This window comes from Phodopus roborovskii, unplaced genomic scaffold (genome assembly GCF_943737965.1).
Source record: "Phodopus roborovskii unplaced genomic scaffold, PHOROB, whole genome shotgun sequence".
Classification (NCBI taxonomy): domain Eukaryota; kingdom Metazoa; phylum Chordata; class Mammalia; order Rodentia; family Cricetidae; genus Phodopus; species Phodopus roborovskii.
In genome coordinates, this window is record NW_026126567.1 from 12,255,269 (window position 1) to 12,277,854 (window position 22,586).

General features: G+C 39.4%; 1 protein-coding gene across 1 annotated transcript in view; it reads left to right on the forward strand.

Moving 5' to 3' along the window:
* The window catches only part of Tmem65 (transmembrane protein 65), a 36,322-nt gene extending 20,318 nt beyond the window's left edge, over positions 1-16,004 (forward strand). Inside the window, exons 2-7 of the mRNA XM_051202644.1 lie at positions 1,861-1,905; positions 4,802-4,869; positions 9,096-9,150; positions 9,824-9,866; positions 11,632-11,737; positions 13,508-16,004. Of these exons, the coding sequence (XP_051058601.1) occupies positions 1,861-1,905; positions 4,802-4,869; positions 9,096-9,150; positions 9,824-9,866; positions 11,632-11,737; positions 13,508-13,609 (419 nt within the window). The 3' untranslated portion in view covers positions 13,610-16,004. The remainder of the gene's footprint in view (positions 1-1,860; positions 1,906-4,801; positions 4,870-9,095; positions 9,151-9,823; positions 9,867-11,631; positions 11,738-13,507) is intronic.
* Positions 16,005-22,586: the final 6,582 nt, after the last annotated feature.

A 22,586-nucleotide genomic window follows, 5' to 3' on the forward strand; every position in this document is an offset into this window, starting at 1 on the left:
ACGGAGCTGTCATTCCAGCCCCTTTGACGGTTTCAGAAATTAATCTTCCCCCCTTTTCTCCTCCCCTCCCTCCCCCCTTTCCCTCCCTCTCTCTTTCCCTTCTTCCTCCTCCCCCCTCCCCCCAACCCCCCGAGATTGGGTTTCTCTGTGTAACCCTGCCTTTCTCTCCCAGTACTCACGCTGCAGACCAGCCTGGCCTCAAACTCACAGACATCCACTTGCCTCTGCCTCCCGAGTGCTGGGATTAGAGGTTTGTGCCACCACTGCATGCCAGAAGTGATTTTTTAAAAAATATTAAGGTACTTTAGTATTTGTATTACTATAAATTAATGTGTTCATGAAGGAAGTTGGTCTATAATTTTCAATTTTCCTTCTCCCTTTGGTTTCAAAGATTGAACCTCCCAAGTCCTGAACCTACATTTTGTTCCTGATACACAAGTACTCTTATCTCTGAACTAGATCTCTAGCCCTGTAACTTTCTGTTTTGGTTTTATTTGTTGAGCTTTGTTTTTAGTATTTAGTTCTCAAAATGTGCTGGAAAATATTTCTCCACCATGTTATTCAGCTATTTGCTGCTTTGACCAAATATACGAAAAGAAACTTAAGGGAAAGATTCTTGGTTCACAGTTTCAGATGGTTCCGTCTGTGCTTGGCTGGCTGCATTGTTTTTGGGTGATGATGAGGCAGACCACTGTCATGGCAGAAGCATATGAACAAAGCTGCTCACCCTGTGGTGGCCGGCAAGCAGAGGCTGGAAGGGGCTGGGCACTAAGACGGGGCACCTTTCCAAGCATGTCTTCCAGTTAGGACCCACACTGTACTTCCCACCACCTCCCAGCAATGCCACCGTTCCACAACTCCATAAAGGCTGGGTCTGTTGATAAGTCAGGGCCCCCGTACCCCATCTCTGCACACTGCTGCACTGGGAGCCCTCTGGGAGACACACCTCACTCCATTTGGCTGGATGAGGAAAGAGAAGGTGGAAGTATTGACATTTTCTGCTTTCACAGATGGTGAGATGCTCTGATTGAGGGACTAGCTTATTTGCATTTTGTAGTAATTCTAAATTTATTTAATTTATTTTATCTTGATTTACATAAGTTATTCTAAATGTATGAGACATTTGTTAATTCTTGGAAAACTTTGTCATATATTACATATTGCCTCTTGGTTTTTTTCTTTTTTCTTTTTTGATTAAAGATCACGTGTCTGCCATATATTATATGTAATATATTTTTATTTGTTATTTTAAATAATAACATTATACATTTTTGGTTGTTTCAGCGTATACACAACTTACTCTAGGAGTATAGTTTTGAAAATTAAAACTCCACTGTGTTGTTCAGTGGACGTTATACAAGCCAGTAAAACCATTGTTGTAATGACGTTGCTCTCATTGCAGCATTTGGAATGTGGAGGCAGGAAGATCGGGGATTTGAGGCAAACTTGGATTGCATATGTTCCTGTCTCTAAATAAATAAACAAACTAATATAAGTATATTTGAGTGTCTTTTTTTTTTTTTCTGCTGTCAGTATTGGTTTGTGTGTATTTGTTAAGTCATCCAGAGTTTCCATTTGAAGACAAATTATATTTCTGGAATGTGATTCTACTATAATAGATGCATATAGGTTCCCTGCACAGTGATGCCATGACCTAAATAAAAGAGAACACCCATGTGTGTGACCCCCAGCATATGGCTGAAGCTGCTTAGCTAACCCTAATCTTGTCATTTACTCCAAACCAATATTCTTTAAAATGGATAATTTTGATCAACTAACTAAACATATCTTTCCAGTTTGTAAATCTGTTGCTATATAGTAGTAACTAACTCTTGTTCCATTCTTTTTCTTCCCCTTTAGAAAAGTTGGAAGCTCTACCACCCACTCCAGGACAGCTGAGATATGGTAATGGCACTATAATTGTTACATTGATATGTAATCTCTCTTTTGAACCTGAACGAGCTATTTCTTATAATAGGGCGAAAGTCAACCAATCAAACCTTTCTGATAGAATGGATTATCTTAATTTTTCATATAGGAGTACTTTCTAAACATAGTTGAAGATATATCACAATATGGGATAGCTATTATTTTTGAAATGTTCTTGTCTAGTAATAAAAGTAAATTTGTTAGAAGTTGTCTTAATTTGCAGGAAAATATGTGTTATATTTACTTCCTTGCCAAAATTTAAATTAGGTAACTGTAGAACTTAATTTTAGATTCAGGCTAACTGTTCTCTGATGCAGAGTGTGTTTCTGTGTAGCGTTTGTGGCTATAAGAAAGCAAGAGAAGTTCATTTGAGGAGGAAGAAAGCTCATTATGGAGCCTCCCTGTTTTTTCCTTCTTCTTATGCTAGAATAAGTATGGGAGTGATGTGAAAGTTTAGGGTCTTATTAAAAGACAGTAGAAGAGAGTCATTTACATGTGTGGCGGTGAATTTGAGTAGCTTGTAATTAAGCAGGTAATTGAATATTAAATGTGATTTGCTAACAACTGCTTAGCTATAGAATAGTGTTTGCCAAATGGAATGGAAGAAAAAGTGAATTAGTAGGAGACTATTCTTCACTGGAAGGCCACTTCAGACCAGTAGGAAGGAAGTAGTCCTTTTCCCTCTCATAGGTAGAATATAATTATGTTGGCAATTAGTAACTTTCCTCGAACACTAAAAGATTTAAGAATTCTTTAAGCTCTCTCTTGTCAGGTAATCATTCCTGATTGTTCCAGCCCAGATTCTCAACCCGTTACTGATAGTTCACTGTTGTCATTCTTTGTAGGCGATGTTGACATGAACTGTTTATGTGTTTCGGTTTCTATGTCTAAATGTGGAAACCAAGTGTTGTAAGCCTTTATATCTCGAGTGTCCAATAGGGTGCCCAGTGCATATGTTTTCTTTGAGGAACTTTATTTTCCCCCTTTGAATTAAAGCATTTTTATTTTACTTATATGGCAGACTTATTTAAATATAAATGTAAAGATCTACTTCATAGCTTATTAGTTGATTAGTGTGCCTGTATGCCTTAGCTCTACTGACCAGGCTTCAACCAGGACGAACTATTAGTGCAATCTTAATGCCATTAACATTTGCTTTAAGGTATTTACAACTGGCTAATTTTAGAGATGTCATTATATTGTTCAAATACTAAGGCACCTCAGCTGATTTCTTGGTTATTTTGCCATATTTGTATTTCAGAAACCATGGAGAAGGCTGTGTCTAGATATGCCTGGACAGGTTTTCCTTCACTGTGTGGCTTCTTTGGGTGACATTTTTTGCCCATTGAGTATATGTTGTAGTTGGAAGGTAGGATTGTGTGTGTGTTTTGGAAGCTGCTAACTATAAAAAGTCAAGTGTTCAGTAGGTGCCCAATGGATTTAGGTGAAAAGCCAGAGAAGTAAGGCTGGGTTCTTGGGTTTAATCCCATTTCATGAATGTGGTGTTTGACGTTTACCATCTTGATAGCTTTCACAGTAATAGTCACAATGGAATATTCTGCTCTTTAATCATGAACATTGTTACTGTGACAAGCAGAGACCAGAAATGACTGGTTATATCTATCTATCTATCGTATATTATGCACAGTAACAATGAAAGTGTAATAATCTGTACACAATGGTGCATATTACCATTCTGAAGATAATATTTCTTTGATAGTAGTTATGGGTAGAAGTGTTAATTTTTTTTTTGATTTACTGTCTACTAGCTTTCCCAATGGTGCAGAATTCATACCATAGAATATCATTTTCATTAGTTCTGGATTATATTTTAATTATATTGCATATTTAACTGCATTAAAAGAAAAAAAGAATCTGAAGTCACTAACAAATATAGCTAACTGGCTTAAGGGAGGACTGTTTTTAAATATAGTATAAAACTCAGATTCTTGATGTTCATTATAGGAAGTTGTCAGTTGAGCTGACGTTGGCTATACCTAAGGGTGTAAATATCAAATAGGATAAATAGTCTTTTCTGGTTCCCAGCTTTTAACCTGTTTCACAATATGCTTCTAGTTGTCTAAGCATGGAATTAGCTTCTTTTTCAGATTAGTGGTCCTCAATTATGTACTCAGCATTGTATAGTATGCTGAAGATACATACATACATACATACATACATACATACATACATACATACATATTAGATTATAAAAACCAAAACTCGTTTTTCCTGCTTTGACTTTTAATACCCCAGGTTTCAGGTTATGTATCAGATAGATGAGATGAGAAGTGTCTTTGGTAGGAAGAGGCCTTTAAGCCACAGTTTGATATCGAACAAATACCAATTTTACAGTTTTCAGTAGCATTTAGGAATTCTGGTAGATTCTGAGATGTTAAAGACTTCCTGTAGATGTCAGATGAAGGCAATCACCATTTCCTAAAATTACTTAAAAAGTTGATTATGAAGTAAAAGCAGTCAAATTGCTTGCCTAGAATTTGAGTGTAGGCATTTTTAAAATTATTACTACATATACAGAGGTTGGTTGGCACTGTTGTGCTAGTCCTCAGGGACAAGAGAAATAGACTGATGTGGGTCCAGTTAAGTGGGGTCATTACATGTTTACAGATTTACTCTCCCATGAACTGTATGTGTATGCGTTGCTGGTAAGAAAACATAAAGGCCTAAGGTTGTTTGTTACATATTTGTGTTTTGTCTCCCAGCATAGCTTCTGTAAGTAAACTTACAGCAACAACAGCATCTGTGATTGTTATCAAGTCTCTTTAGAAGCTTTAATTACACAGCCTGCTTTGGTCATTCTAAAGTTATCAAAATTTTAAAATATATTTTTCTGTGTTTTGATGTTTTTCAGTATTCTTCCACAATGCGATACCTTTCATAGGGTTTGGCTTTTTGGATAATGCAATTATGATTGTTGCAGTAAGTCTTCTCAACACTTCTATTTTGAGTTAATAAAGAAATTAGTGTGTTCTACATATTCCTAATAATTGATATATTATACCTATCAAGTTAATTAACAGTGGGCAAGTTCAATTTTAGAGTGTTATGTATATTAATCATAAAGCCTTTGAGAAAGCATGCAGACAAACACTTATGGCTCATATACTTCTGTTTTAATATTTTTATAAAGAAGCAACTGTATATAAAATGTCGGGTATGTTTTAGTTGTGTTGGTACTTGTCATCCCATATAGAGGGTTTTGATTAGTTCCTTGTTCCATTTTCTCACTCTAGAATATCTTAGTAAGTGTTTTGGGACATAGCCTAGGCTTTAGTCTCAACGTTTAACCCAAAATGTCCCAAGATTCCCTTAAAAATACCCTCTGCTTTGTTACATGTGTAGTATTAAAGAATTCCCCTTTGCTATGACAACTGCAAGCTCAGGAATGCCTGCTTTGCCTTTCTTATATTAATGATATCTCTTTTAGTGGACACTAATGTTTGGTACACTTTCCTAACAAAGTAATGATTAAAACACATGTATTTTAAGGCTTTCCCAGTGTTGATTTACTTTTATTTTATATAAAGATAATGATTTTCTCATAGTTCAGTCAAGGCAGTTACTAACTTTTAAACGTACCTTTAGGATGCTTCTTGCAGCCATCTTTCTTGGATATTAACAGTAAAGAGATGGAAGGCTACTTAAACCCTTGAAAGAAGACACAGTATAAATTACTTACTGCTTTCTGGATGCCCAAAGGGTAGATTTCTTTCTTAGAGTCATTTGAAAAAAAAAAAAAAGCTTGTCTGAATTAGAATGCTGAGAATTTACTGTGAGTCTCACAGAGTCTAAGTATAAGAATTTTCTATTAACTATTATTGAAGAAACTGCTTAGAAGGTGGGGGAGAGAAAAAGGGTGGGTAGGGAAGGTAGGGGTGATGGAAGAGTTTATTTTTGGTATTTTAGAATTTACCTGTGCTATGAATGAGCATAAATAGATTTAGTTATGAAATAGAGATTTAAAAAGTAATTTACATAATCATTTTATAGACTGCGGGCATTGTTTAGAGTATTTAAAGTCAGTTCATTTGAGATGATTTGGTTGCTACAGAGGGTGCAGCTGTTCTGGTCTAAGCAAGGTTCAGGGGCTGGTATTGATGGGTCACACAGTGACTCTTCCTGTGCACAGCTTGGGGTCATAAACACCTTTGCAGGGTTTTTTGTAGCATGCCGTGACAAAGTTCCAACTTCCCAAGGCTGATGCACATTAAGTTAGTGCCCCTAAAATGTCATTCTAGAACAGTCACATTTTGTTTTTAAGGATTATGATACTTTCCTAGCATACACATAAGAATAAAATTGATGTGCATTTGTACACATGTCTGAAGAGTATTTAAGTATTTAAAACCACACCGCTCTTCTCAGGCTACTAACATTGAGTTGGCTAAATTACTGTTATTAAGCAAAGCATACCTGCTTGCAATAAAAGCTATTTTATGTTGAGTTTATAAGCCGTAGCTGACTGTGTGCCCGTGAGGAGGATGGAGAGCACCTCTGTGCTAAATATTTCACTTACCCATTATTTTGCTCAACATTTTAGTGCTCAAGCCACCATTGTAATAAACTTCCTCAATAAGGCAGGCACACCTTAAACACTCAGCTCTTGCAAACTGCCCTGTGCTATTGGCAGTTGTGGAGATGGCACACTTTGGATTAAGGGGATGTAGGGATAGTCTGAAGATGGAGGAGTATGGGAAGCTAATAGCGTCTTAGATCTATTCAGACAGCGTCTTATAAGAGGCTCAAGAGATGTCTGTGTGTAGGTGTAGCTTTTGGGACTAGACCAAACCCAGCAGAGCACATCAGACACTGCAGCCACTTCCGTTTTATTATTTTGTATCCTTCAGGCCTATACCTCATTCTTAGTATTTCAGACTAGAGTGGTTTTCCAGACCCAAGAGTCTTAACTCCAAATTACCGCTAACTTGTTTGCACTGAAACCCATCCTCAAGGATGCATCCCGTTGGATACAGTTTTTACAGAATAGGTATTTTAAATCACTGACACCAGATAAAAGCGATGGTGACTATCCCTGTAGTTGAAGGCTATTTCAGAGACGGTGACAGTTTCCAATGAGGCGTTTTATTTGAGATAAGTAATACAATGGCAGAATCTCTGAGAGGGGAATGAGTAGTCATGACTGTCCTAGCAATTTTGTTTTCCTGTTTGTTTTAAAGCACAGATGGCCTTTTCACATTGTGGATCAGTTTTACGTTTCTCAGGACAAAGTTGAGCCTTCTGCCCTGTCATGCTGAACGCTTACTTCCCTCCCTTCTGTTAGATGTGCATTTCTGGCTGCTGCCCTCTTTGTAGTCATGAGTGCGAGTTTCTGTATAGCCAGTTATGATAGGGTCAAGTAGACTTAGTAATACTCACCCAGGCTTTACAGCTTATTATACTTTTATATTCCTGGATTGCTTTTTATAATTTCTATTTTGGTCATTAGGGGAATTGCTTTGTTTTACAATGCAATTTAGGATACTTTTTTTTTTTTTTTTTAGAATAGATTAATTGTAAGATAAGTGTAATTAAGGTGATAAACAAAGTGTTACTTTGATAACTTGTTAGATTTATTTGTAATTCCTATCTCACCTATTAAATTTTTTTTTAAACACATAACAGTAGAGAAGTGGGGAATTGTCCCCCAAACATCTTTGGATTTATATGAAGTTTTTACACTCTCTGAAGGACCTGCAAGCACCCCACATTTCACCAAATGTAAAGCACACAATACTTGTTTCTTACTGTTACTTTGTGGGGGATAATAGTGCTCAAGCTCTCAGATGCTCTACCATGGGGCTTTCTCCATGCTCAGGCTCTCCACCACAGAGCTGTCTCCATGTTCAGACGCTCCACCACAGAGCTGTCTCCATGCTCAGGCTCTCCACCACAGAGCTGTCTCCATGCTCAGGCTCTCCATCACAGAGCTGTCTCCATGCTCAGGCTCTCCACCACAGAGCTGTCTCCAGCTTACACAAATGGTCTTTCAGACGCATATTTTTAAAGAGGTTCTTCTTGGGTCACTGACAGTGAGTCACTGCTGTTCAGGGTGCTCTGCCATCTTGGCATTTATGTAAGACAGATAGCTACCTTGTTATTTTTAACTCTGTTTGTGCTTTCTTTTTATTTGCCTTTTGTTTTCCTTAGAAATCTGTTATTTTAGGTGCCTTTAGAAGTGTATAACTTTCTGTGTCTGCAAGAGTGGTACATGAGTCTGTTTGGCTATATTCAACCAGAATTATGTCTTCAAGGGACAGAGTTGAACCAGAGGACAAGAGAATGAGGAAAATGTCTCCCAGCTTTTATGTTCCGTACTGACAAAGCAGTGGAAAATTTTGTATAATACATGAGACAGTCTTTTTTCCTCTGTGTTAAAATTTAAAAATTAAAATTTTCAGTTCCAGAAAACTAAGTTCACCTTCATGAAGGACTGGAACTGAATTAGCAAAATAGACGTAGGGCCTCCTGGTGTGTGTGACAGCCCAGGGCAGTCACTTCAGCTCCTCCTCTGTAAGGTGGGTGGGAAACATGAGCCCCTCTCTTTCCCCAGGGGGAAGATAAATGTGGGAGCCCTTTGATGGCCAGTAGTAAACCCAGTGGGTGCAGGGGTCCTGCTCTTACTGTGGGTCTGCCAGACTAAATGTTGTTCCCACTTCATCTCGAGCCATAGCGCACTACTTAACGGTTTGAGGAAGGTCTTACGAACCAGTTTTCCTAGAAAATCCTTTAGTCTTTCGAACCCTGGTGGAGTAGATAGAGGCGCAGTAGGTTTCCTAATTTAGCATCCATGCCTCCATCTTTCTGTTCAAGGAGCTCTAAAGCTTATTTCTGTGTGAAGAAAAGTAGAATTAAGGATGTAGAGATCAGGTTCTTAGTGAAGAATTGGCTAGTCCATGTGTTGCTATTTATTTTCAGGAAGGCTCAATTCTAGTGGATGAAATGTTAGTGGTTATTTCTTCATGAATGTATATGAATAAGAACTGAGTGAAATCACCGCACGCTGTGCACATTTACGGGTATTTTGTGTGTAATTGTGTTGCAGCAACATGTTGATTTTCACTTACCACACAGTCTGTTTTTATTAGTACATTGATATCTTTGATAGCCATGTCAGCTTTAATTTTTTTTCCCCAATTACTTTTCAGGGAACCCAAATTGAATTGTCTATTGGAATTATTTTAGGGATTTCAACAATGGCAGGTATGTAATAATAGCACATGTTAAAATTCTCTTGTCTGCATGTTGTTTTAAAAGGTTAATAAGTTAGGTTTAGAGGACAGTTTGTTTGAATTGAATTGGCTCTCTGAGATGTTTGTTTAGGTATCTCTGATCCTAATCTTCTAGTTCCCAGTTTTCTGTATATAGCAAGTTTTTTGTTTTTTGTTTCCTCCCTGAGAAATTGTAACTAACTTATGCTAGTTAGTGGGTGACAACACTCAACTAAATTGTCTATGTGAAGGCAAGTTTTTCTTGTAATTCAATGTTACCACTGAACATTTAAATGAAGCATTTTCCTTCCTTTACTTTCTTGAACTTGGAGCTGCTATGTGGCTTTGCTCTTGAACTTCCAATGTCCAAATTCCTGGAAACACATCACACTACAGGCACAACTATGAAATTTTGTACTGGCCTAAGAACAGAAATTTTCGCTATATGGTAACTACTCTATTAATGGAGGCAGGGTATTCTGGTTTTAGGATTGTGCTCTTTTAAACTCTTGGCACCTAGAGCTGTGCCTCGAACATGGTTGTTATAGCAGAGAAATAGGTTGACTCTGGTAGCTCAGAGCTTGGTGCCCCTCACTTGATGTAATGCTGTGACCGCTGCTGGCTTTGTTTGATAACTCAGAATTGTGTGTTTTTCAAATTTCCAGCTGCTGCTTTGGGAAATCTTGTCTCAGATTTAGCTGGACTTGGGTAGGTTCATTCATGATTCATTTCTGCAGTTACATACTTGTATGTTCTTGTCTTCATTCTCCTCAAATTAACAAGCCTTTTAAAAGGGCAGTTGTTTTCCTTTGGGGTCTAAAATTAAAACTTTAAGTTTAATATTTCTAAATCAGTAATAGTAAATATTTGGTGGAAATCAAATATAGTTGTTGGCCATGAGTGTATAAAACTGAATCGGTGGTTCCGAAAATGGATAGAACTATGTCACCATGTTATATACACTGTCATAGCCTAAAATGATAAAAATATAAGCAAAATGGAATTTCTATTTCCTGAAGATGCATTTTGTGGACATCTCCAATGGGAACAGAGGGTTTTCACTTCCCTAAGAGATTTAAAGGTTCTGACCTACAAAGGAAGTAGTGTCCCATATTCTCTGTCCCTCCCCTTCCTCCCTTTGCCTTCCTCCCCCTCCACCCCTCTGTCCCTCCCTCCTCCCCTCCCTTTCTCCCACCAATGTTGAGGTTGAATATAGGGTTTTATGCATTGCTGAGTCTGTGTTCTGCCTTTGAGCCATACCCCAGCCTCCAAAGCTTATATTTACTTGGCCATTTTTTTTTCTTCAATGTGGCAAAATGCTAACACAAACGGAGGATGGCTGCTTGGAAAAGCTGAATTTCTCACCTTCTTCCAGGTGGCAGATGGCCTGGGCTGCTGCCTGGGCTTGGGGAAGCTGAGAAGTTGGCATGAAATATTAGGACAAACATCTCTCTTGTTCTGTCATTGACACTGGCTTCCTTTCTTGGCTACTCAACTGGTATATTTTGAGATTTGGGTTTGGATCTATTAGGACTCTATTTTAGCGTATAGTAGGCAGAGACATTTTATAAGGATCTGACCCTCAATATTAGAATCTATGCTTATGTTTGGGGCAAAAACTAATTTTAAATTGTTTTGTTTTTTTCTTTAGGGCCATGATTGGGATTTTATATTCCTAGAATTCTCGCCATAAATCTAATCTTGATGAGGCCTCTTTGACATTCAATTTCCCATTTTCAAACTTCAAGCTTAATATTGACAATATTGCATCTCATATGTAGCGTTCTGATCTATTAGTAGAGCCAACGATAGAATTTAAAGCCACTTAGCTTTAGATTGAGGTGTGAAGATTTTTATAAAGAGCTTTTATGTCTGAGAACTGTTCCCTGTCTTCTGTTTTCAGTATCTCTCACAAGTACCACATTTTATTTGTCCTCAGACGCACACTTTCAAAGTGCTTCACAGCTGAAGCCAGAACCTACCTTATGATTATCAGCATGCGTAACTCTCAGGCTCTTTTCTTCTGAGAGTGCTTAGAACAAGATTCTTTCCGACAGCAATGGTAACTTAGAATCCCCGGTAGGCTAAAAGTGTTAGGCGTCTGATGAATTTTTAAAAACTGTCACTTTCTGATTATACTTATCAAGTTAAATCATATGCTCAAATACTTTGCTCTGAGTTTGCAGTAAGTACAGCATTTTGATTATTTATATAAAAAGTATGTACTTTAATTGGCCTCTCAAAGATAATGATAAAGAACAGATGCTCTGAGTCACTGTGTTTAAATGTGAATTTGAAAGTGATTTTAAACTAGAATTGTCTATATATAATAAAAGCAGAAGTTGTACAATTTTTTTGGTTTGTCTAGAGTGATGAGCACAGGGACAAAACTCCCTTCTCTCTTTGAGGTGGTAGGTTTTTACTATATGGAGATATATGCATGCCCCCTTAAACGTCTTCTGTTTTCTTGAAGCCTTGCAGGTTATGTTGAGGCCTTGGCTTCCAGGTTAGGTCTATCAATTCCTGATCTTACACCAAAGCAAGTTGACATGTGGCAAACGCGTGTTAGCACACATCTGGTAAGTTGCGTGGCTCGTGAGCACAAGGCTGGTGGTTAGCGTGGCAGTTTTGAGACGTGCTTCGAAAAGCTACCCAGGCCTTGAATACTGTCAGAAAAATAGTTTGTTATCTGTTATTTTTATAAGTATACTTCATTTTTTTTTTTGTTCAAACGTTCCCAGACTGGTTAATTAAGGGCTTGAGCACCCAAAGATTCTGCTATTCATTGGTTATTCTGGAACTCATCCTCATTATACTGTAGTCCCTCACGGTGGTCATTCCTGAGTGTTTCATAGGGGAGGAAAGATCAAATAGTAGTGTATTGAAATATTAATGGAGGCAACGATCACCCTGCTCCAGCATTTCTCAAGGGAGCAATAGGGGACTCTTCCTCACCCTGGGTGATAGTGAAAGTCATTTTAACAGAATGGCTGGGCAGTGAGGGATTTCTTAGCACTGGTCACATCCTAGGGCAATCAGGAGCCAAGCAGAATAGTCTGTGTTGCAATATATATGAGTACAATGTGAGATCAAAGTAAGGAATTGAGGACTGGCTTTATTAGTATCTGGACGGAACAGATTTCTTCTTGCTATATTTCTGAACCTTTAAAAATATTCACATAATGAGATTGACAGATTTAACAATTAATGTAAAAGACAGGTGTACTACTGCCACTATAATAAACAACAAAACACCATAGTAACAGATTGAAAAAGTGTTGTATACACTATTGTCAGAACATAGATTCTACTTTGAAAGTTATTACGGATACTCCGTGATCTGATTCCTTACTGGACGGTATCCAAAAGAAAGGATTTCCTTCAGTGCTGCAGATTATGTAGCTAGCACAGCATCTGTAATGTCAGATGGGACTTGCTTTGTCTCTCTGTGTTTCTAGCTGGAGTTCCAGAGGAGCAGTAACTCCATGTGGTTGGCCCCTGTCTCGGGATTACGCAGCACAGAGAGTTTAGTACATAACAGAATCTTAATGAATGATTGAATGAAAAAGAAAACTTAACTAAGGGGCTGGAGAGATGGCTCAGATGTTAGGAGCAAGTACTCCTAATAGAGGATCCAGTTCAGTTCCCAGCACTCGGACTCACAGCCGTCCCTAACTCCAGTTCCAGGGTGTCCAGTGTTTTCTTCTGGCCTCACAAAGACATATGCACACAAATAATTAAAAATAATAAGACAGGTATTTTTTTTAAGGAAAACTTACAGTCAGGGCTACACAGAAAAACTCTTGTCTTTAAAAGAAACATTAAAAAAAAGAAAATCTAATTTAAAAGTGTTTAAATTTGATAGTCCTCATAGGAATGCAAAATTTAAATCAGTTTTGGAAGTTAAAATTTTAAACTTTTCACAATGTAGATTGCTTGAGGCAGAGAGCAACACTGTTTCTATAATGGTTGTATCTTCATATAGCTAAGCATTTGTGGGATTTAGTACTGAAGGACTGTATCCGAAGATATCAAATCCAAATATACTGAGAATAATTGCTATGTTTCCCCCATCCTGTGTTCTGGTCTTCTGACATTAAAATACACAAACGATTAAAGCAGTGTTTTCTACTTGAATGTTTCTTTGATGTCGAGTTTATGTTGAATTTTTCCCTTAATCTTCTGAACTTTAAAATGGCAAGTTGTGTGTGTTTGGTAGCTTATTTTAATACTTAGGTTTCTATAATTAATAGGAATACAATTGTAGTGGCAATTGACTGTTGTTGCTAGTGTTTATGCAATGATATCTATGTTAAGGACATTTAAGACATGCTCTTTTGTCTCCTTAGGGCAAGGCTGTTGGCGTGACTATTGGCTGCATTCTAGGAATGTTCCCTTTGTTTTTCTTTGGAGGAGGTGAAGAAGATGAAAAACTGGAAACGACAAATTAATTAATCATCTTAGAATACCTATAAAAAGCTGTAAACTAATGTACCTCAGTCATTTAAAAAAAAAAATACTGTCACAGCGTTTAGTGGTGAAGACAGTAACTGTATATAGATACGGGATCAAATAGTTCAGCATGTATTGTGGAAACACTAACTTATTGTGGCTTGGTCTTCTTAAGACATCTTTTTAAAAACAATTTATGTTGAGATGCTTTTCCTCAGTGGCAGTCAACATGTTATCTTTTCTTCTTATCTGTGTATCGACATATTATTTAACTTGTACTGACTTGGGGTTTGCGTATTTGTTATGTAACATGTACATGCATGGAAATACCAATTTATGTTTTTTTTTCTTGGTGGTTATAATTCATTGCTAGGGTTTCTCCAAATTATTTCAGATGTTTAATATCAGTTGAAACTTTAACTCCCTGCCTGGTGGCGTCATTTCTGTGTTATTTCACCGTAAACATTTACAGTCATATAATTTCACTCATCTTTAGAGCTTTCACATCTATTCCAAATGAATAGAGATTTGTGCTTTAAGTGTATCTGGTTCATTTTAATTTTGAACCACGCTGTCTTAAGGGCCAGAGATTAACCAGAAAGATGGATTTGCTGGCCTTCCTTTTACATATACCACATATACTAACAAAGTGTACTTATTTCTAGTTGACTTTTTACCTTTAGTTTCCCACCTTGTAATAATCGCACCGTGAGCTCTGGTTTGTGAGGGAAAGACCACTTCAGTGCTCACATTTTTGAGAATAGGGATTAAGAAATCAGGGTGGACTACGGAATTTGAGATATTTGGAAATTGTGCTCCATTTTGTTGTTGTTTTTTTTGGGGGTGGGGAGGATAGAAAATGGAAGGAGGTTTATGGAGGATGAGGTGGAGTCGGGTGGCATCAGTTCTGTTACTTTGGGAGGATTTCCCCTCAGACATGCTGTTGTCTCATCAGAAGGGAATGAATCTAAATAGTCCATGCACAGAATCCTAATCTCATTAGGTCTCACTTTGTGATTTTTCTTGGGTGATTTTTTTTTTTTTTAGAAATAACATGTGATTTGTATTTTGCTTTTTGCCGTATAGTCTAGTCAAACATAACATGAGGAGAGCCTTTCTCCCTTTTTTTGAAATTTTTGTTTTGTGGAGATTGTAGCACATGGTTGGTTTGAAAGTTGCTCGTGTCTGTGCTTATATGTCTGATCTAAATCACGTGGGAATCCTAAGTTTTCTCCTGTGGGGTCCACACGTGCTAAAAAGTTAACATGTCACAGAATAATCGAACATATGAAAGAGAGAAACTGAAGGTAGAATTTATTCTTTGGGGAATTAAAATTATCCATGGTGGCTAACTAGATGGAAAACACAAAATTAGCATGACTATGCCTTTTAAATCTTATTTTGGAGTTTTGTTTACACATATTTACTTCAAGCTCTTTTTAAAGCAGACTTCTCTTCCATAAGAAAATGCACTTTGGGATGATATAGTGTTGCCCATTTATCATAGAGCTTAAGATAAAATAGACAGTATAAAAATTATCCAGTTTTCATGTGCTCAAGTAACATTTTCCTTTGCTCAAATTAGAATTACAGGATTTGAGATTGCAGACAGACTTGTCATTTTATCTTCTTCCACATAGCACACAGACACCAGGAAGAGGAGTCCAGGTTGATAGATTAGAGTGTTTCCTTTTCTGTGTAAAATGTGAGTGCGTGTCCGCCCTTTGTGTTTTGGTGGCTTTCCTGTTTTTGTCTTTAAGTGTTGTATTGCGGTGCTTAACTTTCCTTCTTATTAAATCCCATTTCCAGAAACCTGTTTTGGAGTTTAGGAAGGACTTTTGATTGTTGATTTCCTTTTTCTTTCTCTTATACATCCCAGTCCTTACAGAATTAAGCCAGTGTCGTTAAATCTTCAGCCATCTGAGCTGTCAACACATGAAACGTGTAACTTTCACGCTGAAAGACATCCACATTTTCAGTGAAACATGGAACCATATTTAATCAATAAAGCAGACACACACAGCTAAAGTCTCTTTGTCCTTAGCCAAAGGTTTTGTTTTCTTAGGTCCTTGCTCCGATTTCACATGGCTCTTTGTACAATGTGATTTCTGAAGATGGCCCCCTTAAGTCAATGGCTCCATGAGACCCTTGTTCAGTGTTTTTGCCACAGAGAATCTGACATCAGCTGGAACTGGACCGCCTTTCCTCTGTCAGCAACAGAGCTCCAGCTAGCTGTCATGGGCTGGGAGGACTGTTTGCTCAGCGTTTGTGTGGCTCTTGTGTTATGACTCACTGACCTGTTGATGCATGTGAACTGGGTACATTTTGTTGCCTCTGTATGTTAAATAGTGACCAATGTTTTTATGAAAGAATTGAACAAAAAAAAAATATCTTTTCAGACATTGGAATGTGGTTTTGATTTTAAAGTTTGTTTCCTTAATCTCAGAGGGCCTAGGTTATTGTATCACTGAAGTAAACAGGATTAATAAATGCAAGTTTGTTATGAGATGACAAACACACCGAGACATTACTTGGTGCAGTTTTACACACACGCACACACGCAAACACACAGGCACGCATGCGCGCGCGCGTGCACACACACACACACACACACACATATGCACGCACGCACACACAGTTCCCATAGACATTGAATCCCCTGGAATGTGAGAAAGGAAAGAAGGCATTAGCAGCCATGAGTGACTGCTCCATCACACACAGGTGCTTACAGCCCAGGTGCATGGACTGCTTGGTTCACATCATGCTTTTTCTCCAAGCAGGGTGTTGAGAAATAGTAGAATGGCTTAAACCTTATTCATAAGTTCTTTGCAAATTTCATCCAGTGCATTTCGATTATATTCACACTCCCTACCTAAACTCTTCCTAGGTTCTTCTTCCTCCCAACTCTGAGCCCCCACTTCACCCCACCCCCAGCCCGTCAAGGCCAAGTATTCTTGGCTGCATGGCCTTCCACTGGAGAGCTAGTGTAGGAGCTAGCTATACTCATTCTTACAGAAACTGGTCCTTCCTTTCCTAGAGGCTAACAAGGACAATAGACGTTTCTGTTTTACAGCCAATATTTGAGTAAACGGTTTTGAATTAAATCTGCCTAATTTTAGAATTCCACTTTCCTTGTGGACATTCTTATTGTACTGTAATGAAGTGCCTGGGGAGTAGAGTTTATCGTGTTCCCCACCCCACACCCCCTCCTGAGGTTTGTTTGTTTGAGTTATGTGGACTTAGAAAGTGATTCCCATTCTTACCCTGAATTATTTGGAAATGATAAACGGGTTTGGACTATAATGTGATGATGCTGATGGTGACAACATTGTCACCTCCCTTTCATCAACACTGGTGTGTGCTACAGGCTCACACACACCACAGTTATCACAATAGCGTTGCTGATACGGTCTTCCTCTTTTACACTGAGCAAGCCGAGGCTTGGCGAAGGCCTGGCTATTTATCAGTGGACTTGAATTAGTTCTATCCTGTGTGCAGCATTTACTCTTAGATAATCTGCATAACGGCACCATTTGCTTGGACTTTAAGTTAACTTTTTTCGTTTTTTAAACAAAGACATTTTTGAAAAAATCTTTTTCAAATGTGTAACCTAGCAATTCTTATTTGAAATCTCAAGGTCCACTAGGTAAGGTCTGTGTTTGGTTACATACAGTGTGCTAGGGACAGTTCAAGGCACCAATAGCTACTGTCTGTTTGGGAGGTGATTTTGGTTTTCCCTTTCCTTGACACGAGGTCTCACTGTGCTGACACTAAACTTGGGCATCTCTCCCATCTCTGCTTTCGGGGCGCTCATTACAGGCCTGCACTACTGCGTCTCTGACTTCATGAAGTTTATTCTTCAGGGAGCAAAGGTGAGGGAAGAGAATATAAAAATAAAGCACACTTAATCTCTTTTAACCCTTTTGGTTGACAAATGAAACAAGACATGGATTAGAAGATGCCAGCGCTCATAAATGGGGTTACCCGAGAAGACCAGAGGAGGTGGGTACACAGTACAAATGTCCGTGCGGGGACATGTGCTACGCTTTAGGAACCTGATGTGACATCTCACACATCTGAAATAATTTCGCTTTGTCTCACTAGGCATTGGGCGTTAAACTGATGGAAGAAAGGGACCCAGAAGCATGGAGATGTGAGAAGCTAGGGTTTGTCACATGCTCTTGACCACAAAGCAGTCATTTGTCTTCCATAAAGCAATTCATGCTGCTGATACCCGAATTAGGACTGAATTAGACTCAGCTTGGCTTCACAGGGCGTGGCTTTTTGTTTTTAAGTTTAGCAATAGGGGGAATAATCAAGACAGGCACATGCAATGTTTCTGTTTGAGGTGTCAGGAGTTTGAGGGCCTCCTAATGATGTAGATTCTCAAATTTCACACTGGTGTTTGTGTGAAATCTCGCTGCACTGGGCATGGATGCCACTGACGATGCATAAGCTGAGGTGTGAAGGTTCGTGAGCTTCCTTTACCTCCTTGAAGATGAAAAGGATTGGAGAGACTATATCATCTTTCCACAATTACTAGAACACCTTGTCTCTTGTTGAAGTGAATGAAATGTGAGGGAGGAGCCCTCCAGAGTAGGTGGATGAAGTGAATATGTGGAAACTGAAATTCAGTGGACCTGGCATTGGCTAAGAACATGCAGGCTGTACATTTGCATAGTGTTCTAGCATCTGCATAGCACGCAGTGTGGATGCCGCACAGAAAAGGGCTTAGTGAGGCTGGTAGCACAAAAGCAGACAGGGAGGGACTTTGATTTGCTTCTTGCACCAGTGACCCAAAAGCTCTGCAGCATGGCTCTTCTCTGCCCCGTCAGTTCATCAAATCCCATTGTTGTATGTCTCCATTGTTGTATGTCTCCATTGTTGTATGTCTCGTGTGCCTTTCTCCTCTCAGACACTATTTAGATACATTTTATGTTCCATGCTGTGACTTTAAAAGCATCAAGCAAGCAAACTCTCCTTCCCTTCTTGGGCGGAGAACAAATGAAAGTTAGTGTGGTTTATTCCATCAACACTTTTGCCTGTTCTTTCTTCTACATTGACTCAGAGCAAGAGCCCACGTTGCATAAGAAAAAGATTAGTGAAGCTGTAAATCTCATCTCTGAGGAAGAGACGCTCCCCCCTACTCCTGGCCTCCAGTGCTCTGAATGGAGCCTGGCTCTTCTGGGTGAGTGAACAGTCACCCACGTCACTGATTTTCTCCACTGGTACTGAAGTGCTGACTGGCTCTTTGGAGCATTCTGTATCCATCCTAATATTGTCTCATTTCCTGGGTCACATCCTGTCACTTCTGACCTTTTCACATTTTGCTCGGGGGAGGCTGGTTACTACTCCACATATTTAAAAAGCATTAATTTTTTTCTTTCTATAGCGTGTGTGTGTGTGTGTGTGTGTGTGTGTGTTTAACAACCTTGTATGCAATGGCTTTTCTCAAGTTAGTTATGTACTATGTATGTAGCGTGGTCTTTTCTGTTCCCCACATGCAGAGTCACGTGACCTCCTGGTTGTGAGGTGTTGATTGTCCTGTGCTGAAACACTCTTCTTAGCTTAGTAGCTTGGCTGAGATCCCTGTGGGCAGTAACCATTCAGTTTTTGAGCAGGAGGATTTCAGAGTGAGATTTTTCAGTATTTCACTGCAACTTATTGCTGTGGGTTTTTGTTTTGTTTGTTGCTTTGCTTTTAAATAGGTATTTATTTCAGAGTAACATATCCTATTTAGTACAAGGTTTGCTTTTTAATCATAAATGGGTGCTAGATTTTATAAACTGCTTTTTCTTTACTGAAGCAATCAACTAACTGACTTTAAAAAAAACCAACTTCATCTTTATTTCCTTTTTTTGAGGCAGAGTTTGTCTACACTGCCCTTGTGGCCCTCCTGCACCCCCTTCCAAATGCTGTGCTGGGCCAGGGTGGTTCCTTTTCTCTTTTTGTTCCTTTAAGACAGAGTTTCATGCATCTCTGGCTGGCCTTGAGCAAACCCGCTCTGCCGAGGTTGGCTTTGAATTCCTGACCCTCCTGCTTCCATCTTGAAATGCTGTGACTAAAGGCACACCTCACCACACCTGGCCCAGAAATCTCTTCAACACCTGTAATTGCTCTCTTTACTCCTGACGAGTCTAATAGCTTCAGTTCGCTCGGCTCCAAAGACAAGCGAAGTTAAGGGTCTGGGAGAAACCAAATTCTTCAACCTGGCACTGGCTCTGCTTTTCTGATCACCAAAAGTCTAGAAATTTCAACAGAATTGCTCTAGCTCTGAATTGGTGGTTCTCAACCTGTGGGCCACGGCCTCTTTGGGAATTCCAGTTACAGAGGAGGTCCTTTAAAGGAGCCAGCCAACCAGCTCACAGAACTTTACTGAATTCTGAAGTTGGCTTCATATTTAAACAATGTAAACTATCCCGGGAGCAATGTAACCTCAGGAGACATGGGTCTCGTTATCTATTGCCACTGTAGAGACACCCGAGTCAGCCTCTTGTCACTGACTCTGCCCTATGCCCCCTCCCCTTCCCGCCCTCCCCTTCCTGCCCTCTCCTCCTCCCCCCTCCTTGCTGCTTGCAGAACTCTAGGGTGATAGTATATTCAGCAGTTAAGGAGAGTGGTGGGTATCCCGGGGATTTCATCAGTTTGTATTTCTCTCTGTAGAAAATGAACCACTCACTCTAGGAGGGCAGTCAATGCTCAAGGTTAAAATTATCTCAACTCATTTTCCCCAAGCCCCTTTCTGAGCTCAGGTCTTGAGAAGCCTGTCGTAGATGAGATGAGCAAGCTGCTCTGGATTGCTTAGCCTTTTTGTCTCAGTGTGGTTTCCTCTATGGTTAACACACATCTCTTGCATGCAACCTGAGTTCTGTAATGTTTTATCAACAGGCTATGTCTCAGGGTTGGGTGCTGGCTACATTCATATTCCATAGTGACATCTGCCTGCAATATCCTTCCCATTCAAAAGCCAGTAAGTAGTTTAACTGAGATTCCTTTCTTTGTCTTTGCAAAATGCAAGAATCCCCAGCACTAGCCCTATTATGTATTCAGTGTCCAATGACACTGACATTTTAAGGGCACTAACTTGACAGCCTTTCCATCTTCTGCAAGCTCCACTATTCTATATTCTGACTGCCTCACACAGTGTGCAGTGTGTGATCTTGGAATATATTAGATTCTCTTCCTTTAATGTAATGTAACATACTGGGCAATGAAGTCTTATGATTCAATTTGTATTAATCTGTACTTTGCAGCAAGACTTCATGTAAAATAACCTATTAAGTGCAATTCTTGAATTACTACAATTTAGGAAAAGTGTAAGTGAAATATAGGGCAATGTCCAAGGGCAGGACATCAGTTTGAATGTGTGTTAAGTCTCCTGGACCTTGGGCCTCTAGCACTAATACACTCTTACGATGTTCCCGCTAGGCTAGGCCTCGCTAGGCTCCTGAGTGCAGTGGTGTTCTTGGTGGATTCATTTCTCTGTCCTTGGCATCTGTGGTGATGCTCGGGACAGCTCACTCTCTGAGAAGGAGCTGGCCACTTGCTATGATCTCTCTGGAATCTTCTTTTCCTTTCAACTTGGTAGTAAAGTGTTTGAAAAAAATATGAAACCTGGTGAAGAGTTTTAAGGTGAGTAATGACAAGAAGTAAAAACGTTCCTGATGGTGGATGTTTTTCAGTATATATGTTTCTCTTATTGGTTGATGAATAAAACAGTGATTGGCCAATAGAGGCAGGAAGACAGGTGGGGCTAGGAGATGAGGAGGATGCTGGGGGAGAGAGGCAGAGGGACTCCATGTGGAGACCGGGGAGACAGGATGTGTCGGGCGTTCTCTGGTAAGATAAGGCTACATAGAAATACATAGATTAGTAGTTACAGGTTAATAATTAAGAGAGAGCCAGTAAGAAGCTAGTTATTGCCCAGCAGTTTTATAATTGATATGTCTCTGTGTGCTTATTGGGGGCTGAAGAGCAGAGGGGCCTGGTGGGACAGAAACCACCATTTTCACATTCCATTTTCTCCCTCTTTAGGTACTTACTGTATGATTCAGTTGTTTTCACTGTTGAAATCTCAGTTCATCCAACACTTGTTTGGTGAAAGTTAAGTCCCACCCAAAGGAGCCCAGATCAAACAGTCTTGAGGTTACTTGTGTCAACTTGGCCCCTTACACAGCTCCACCAAAGTGTGATGGTTTGGGTCCCCTCAGAATTTCCTGGTGTCTTGGGCACTACTGTAACGTCTTTGGAATAATGTTTAGAACAAAGTCCTAGGTCTTCTGTTGACTTGCCGTTTCGTTGAGCCATTTCCCTAGACTGCAAATGGTTACTGTTTCCCTGATTTACTTTTCAGTGAGACATTGGAGAGCAGTGGCCTTTTCATTGGGGTAACCATATCAAAGTCACAGCAGCACTAAATACCCAGAGCAGTGAAAGGGGCCTTCATCTGTGACACCTTCCAGACACATCCTCTTTCTTGTGTGAAACTAGATTGCTCACAGTGGTTGAGAGGAAACGATGTCTTGAAGCTTATGTTTTTATGAGCCATTCACCATAACAGTTGTTGACTCCCTCAGTGTGGTTCCAATTCCCTTCTGTGGCCCTTGGTGAACCAGGGCAAGACCAGTAGAAGAACTTCATTGACTCTTACCCTAGACTTCAAAATTATGAGACACACATACACACATATACACACACACATACACACTTGCCATTTTAATAGGCTGAATTTGTTACATAGGAATAGCTAACCAAAGGAGTTGGATGTAGGCAACTGCTACAACAACAACACAAAACTGGTACTTTTGGCTTTGGAACTGGGAAATAGGTAGGATGGGAGGACCCCAGCCCCCCCCCCAAGTGAAGGCTGAAAGTGTTGTGAGAAAGTGGTACCACAGTCTGGAGGAGAGACAACCTAGGGTATATAGGGGTTGGACAGCTTGGCAATATGTTGACTGTGGAAGACAGAAAAGACTT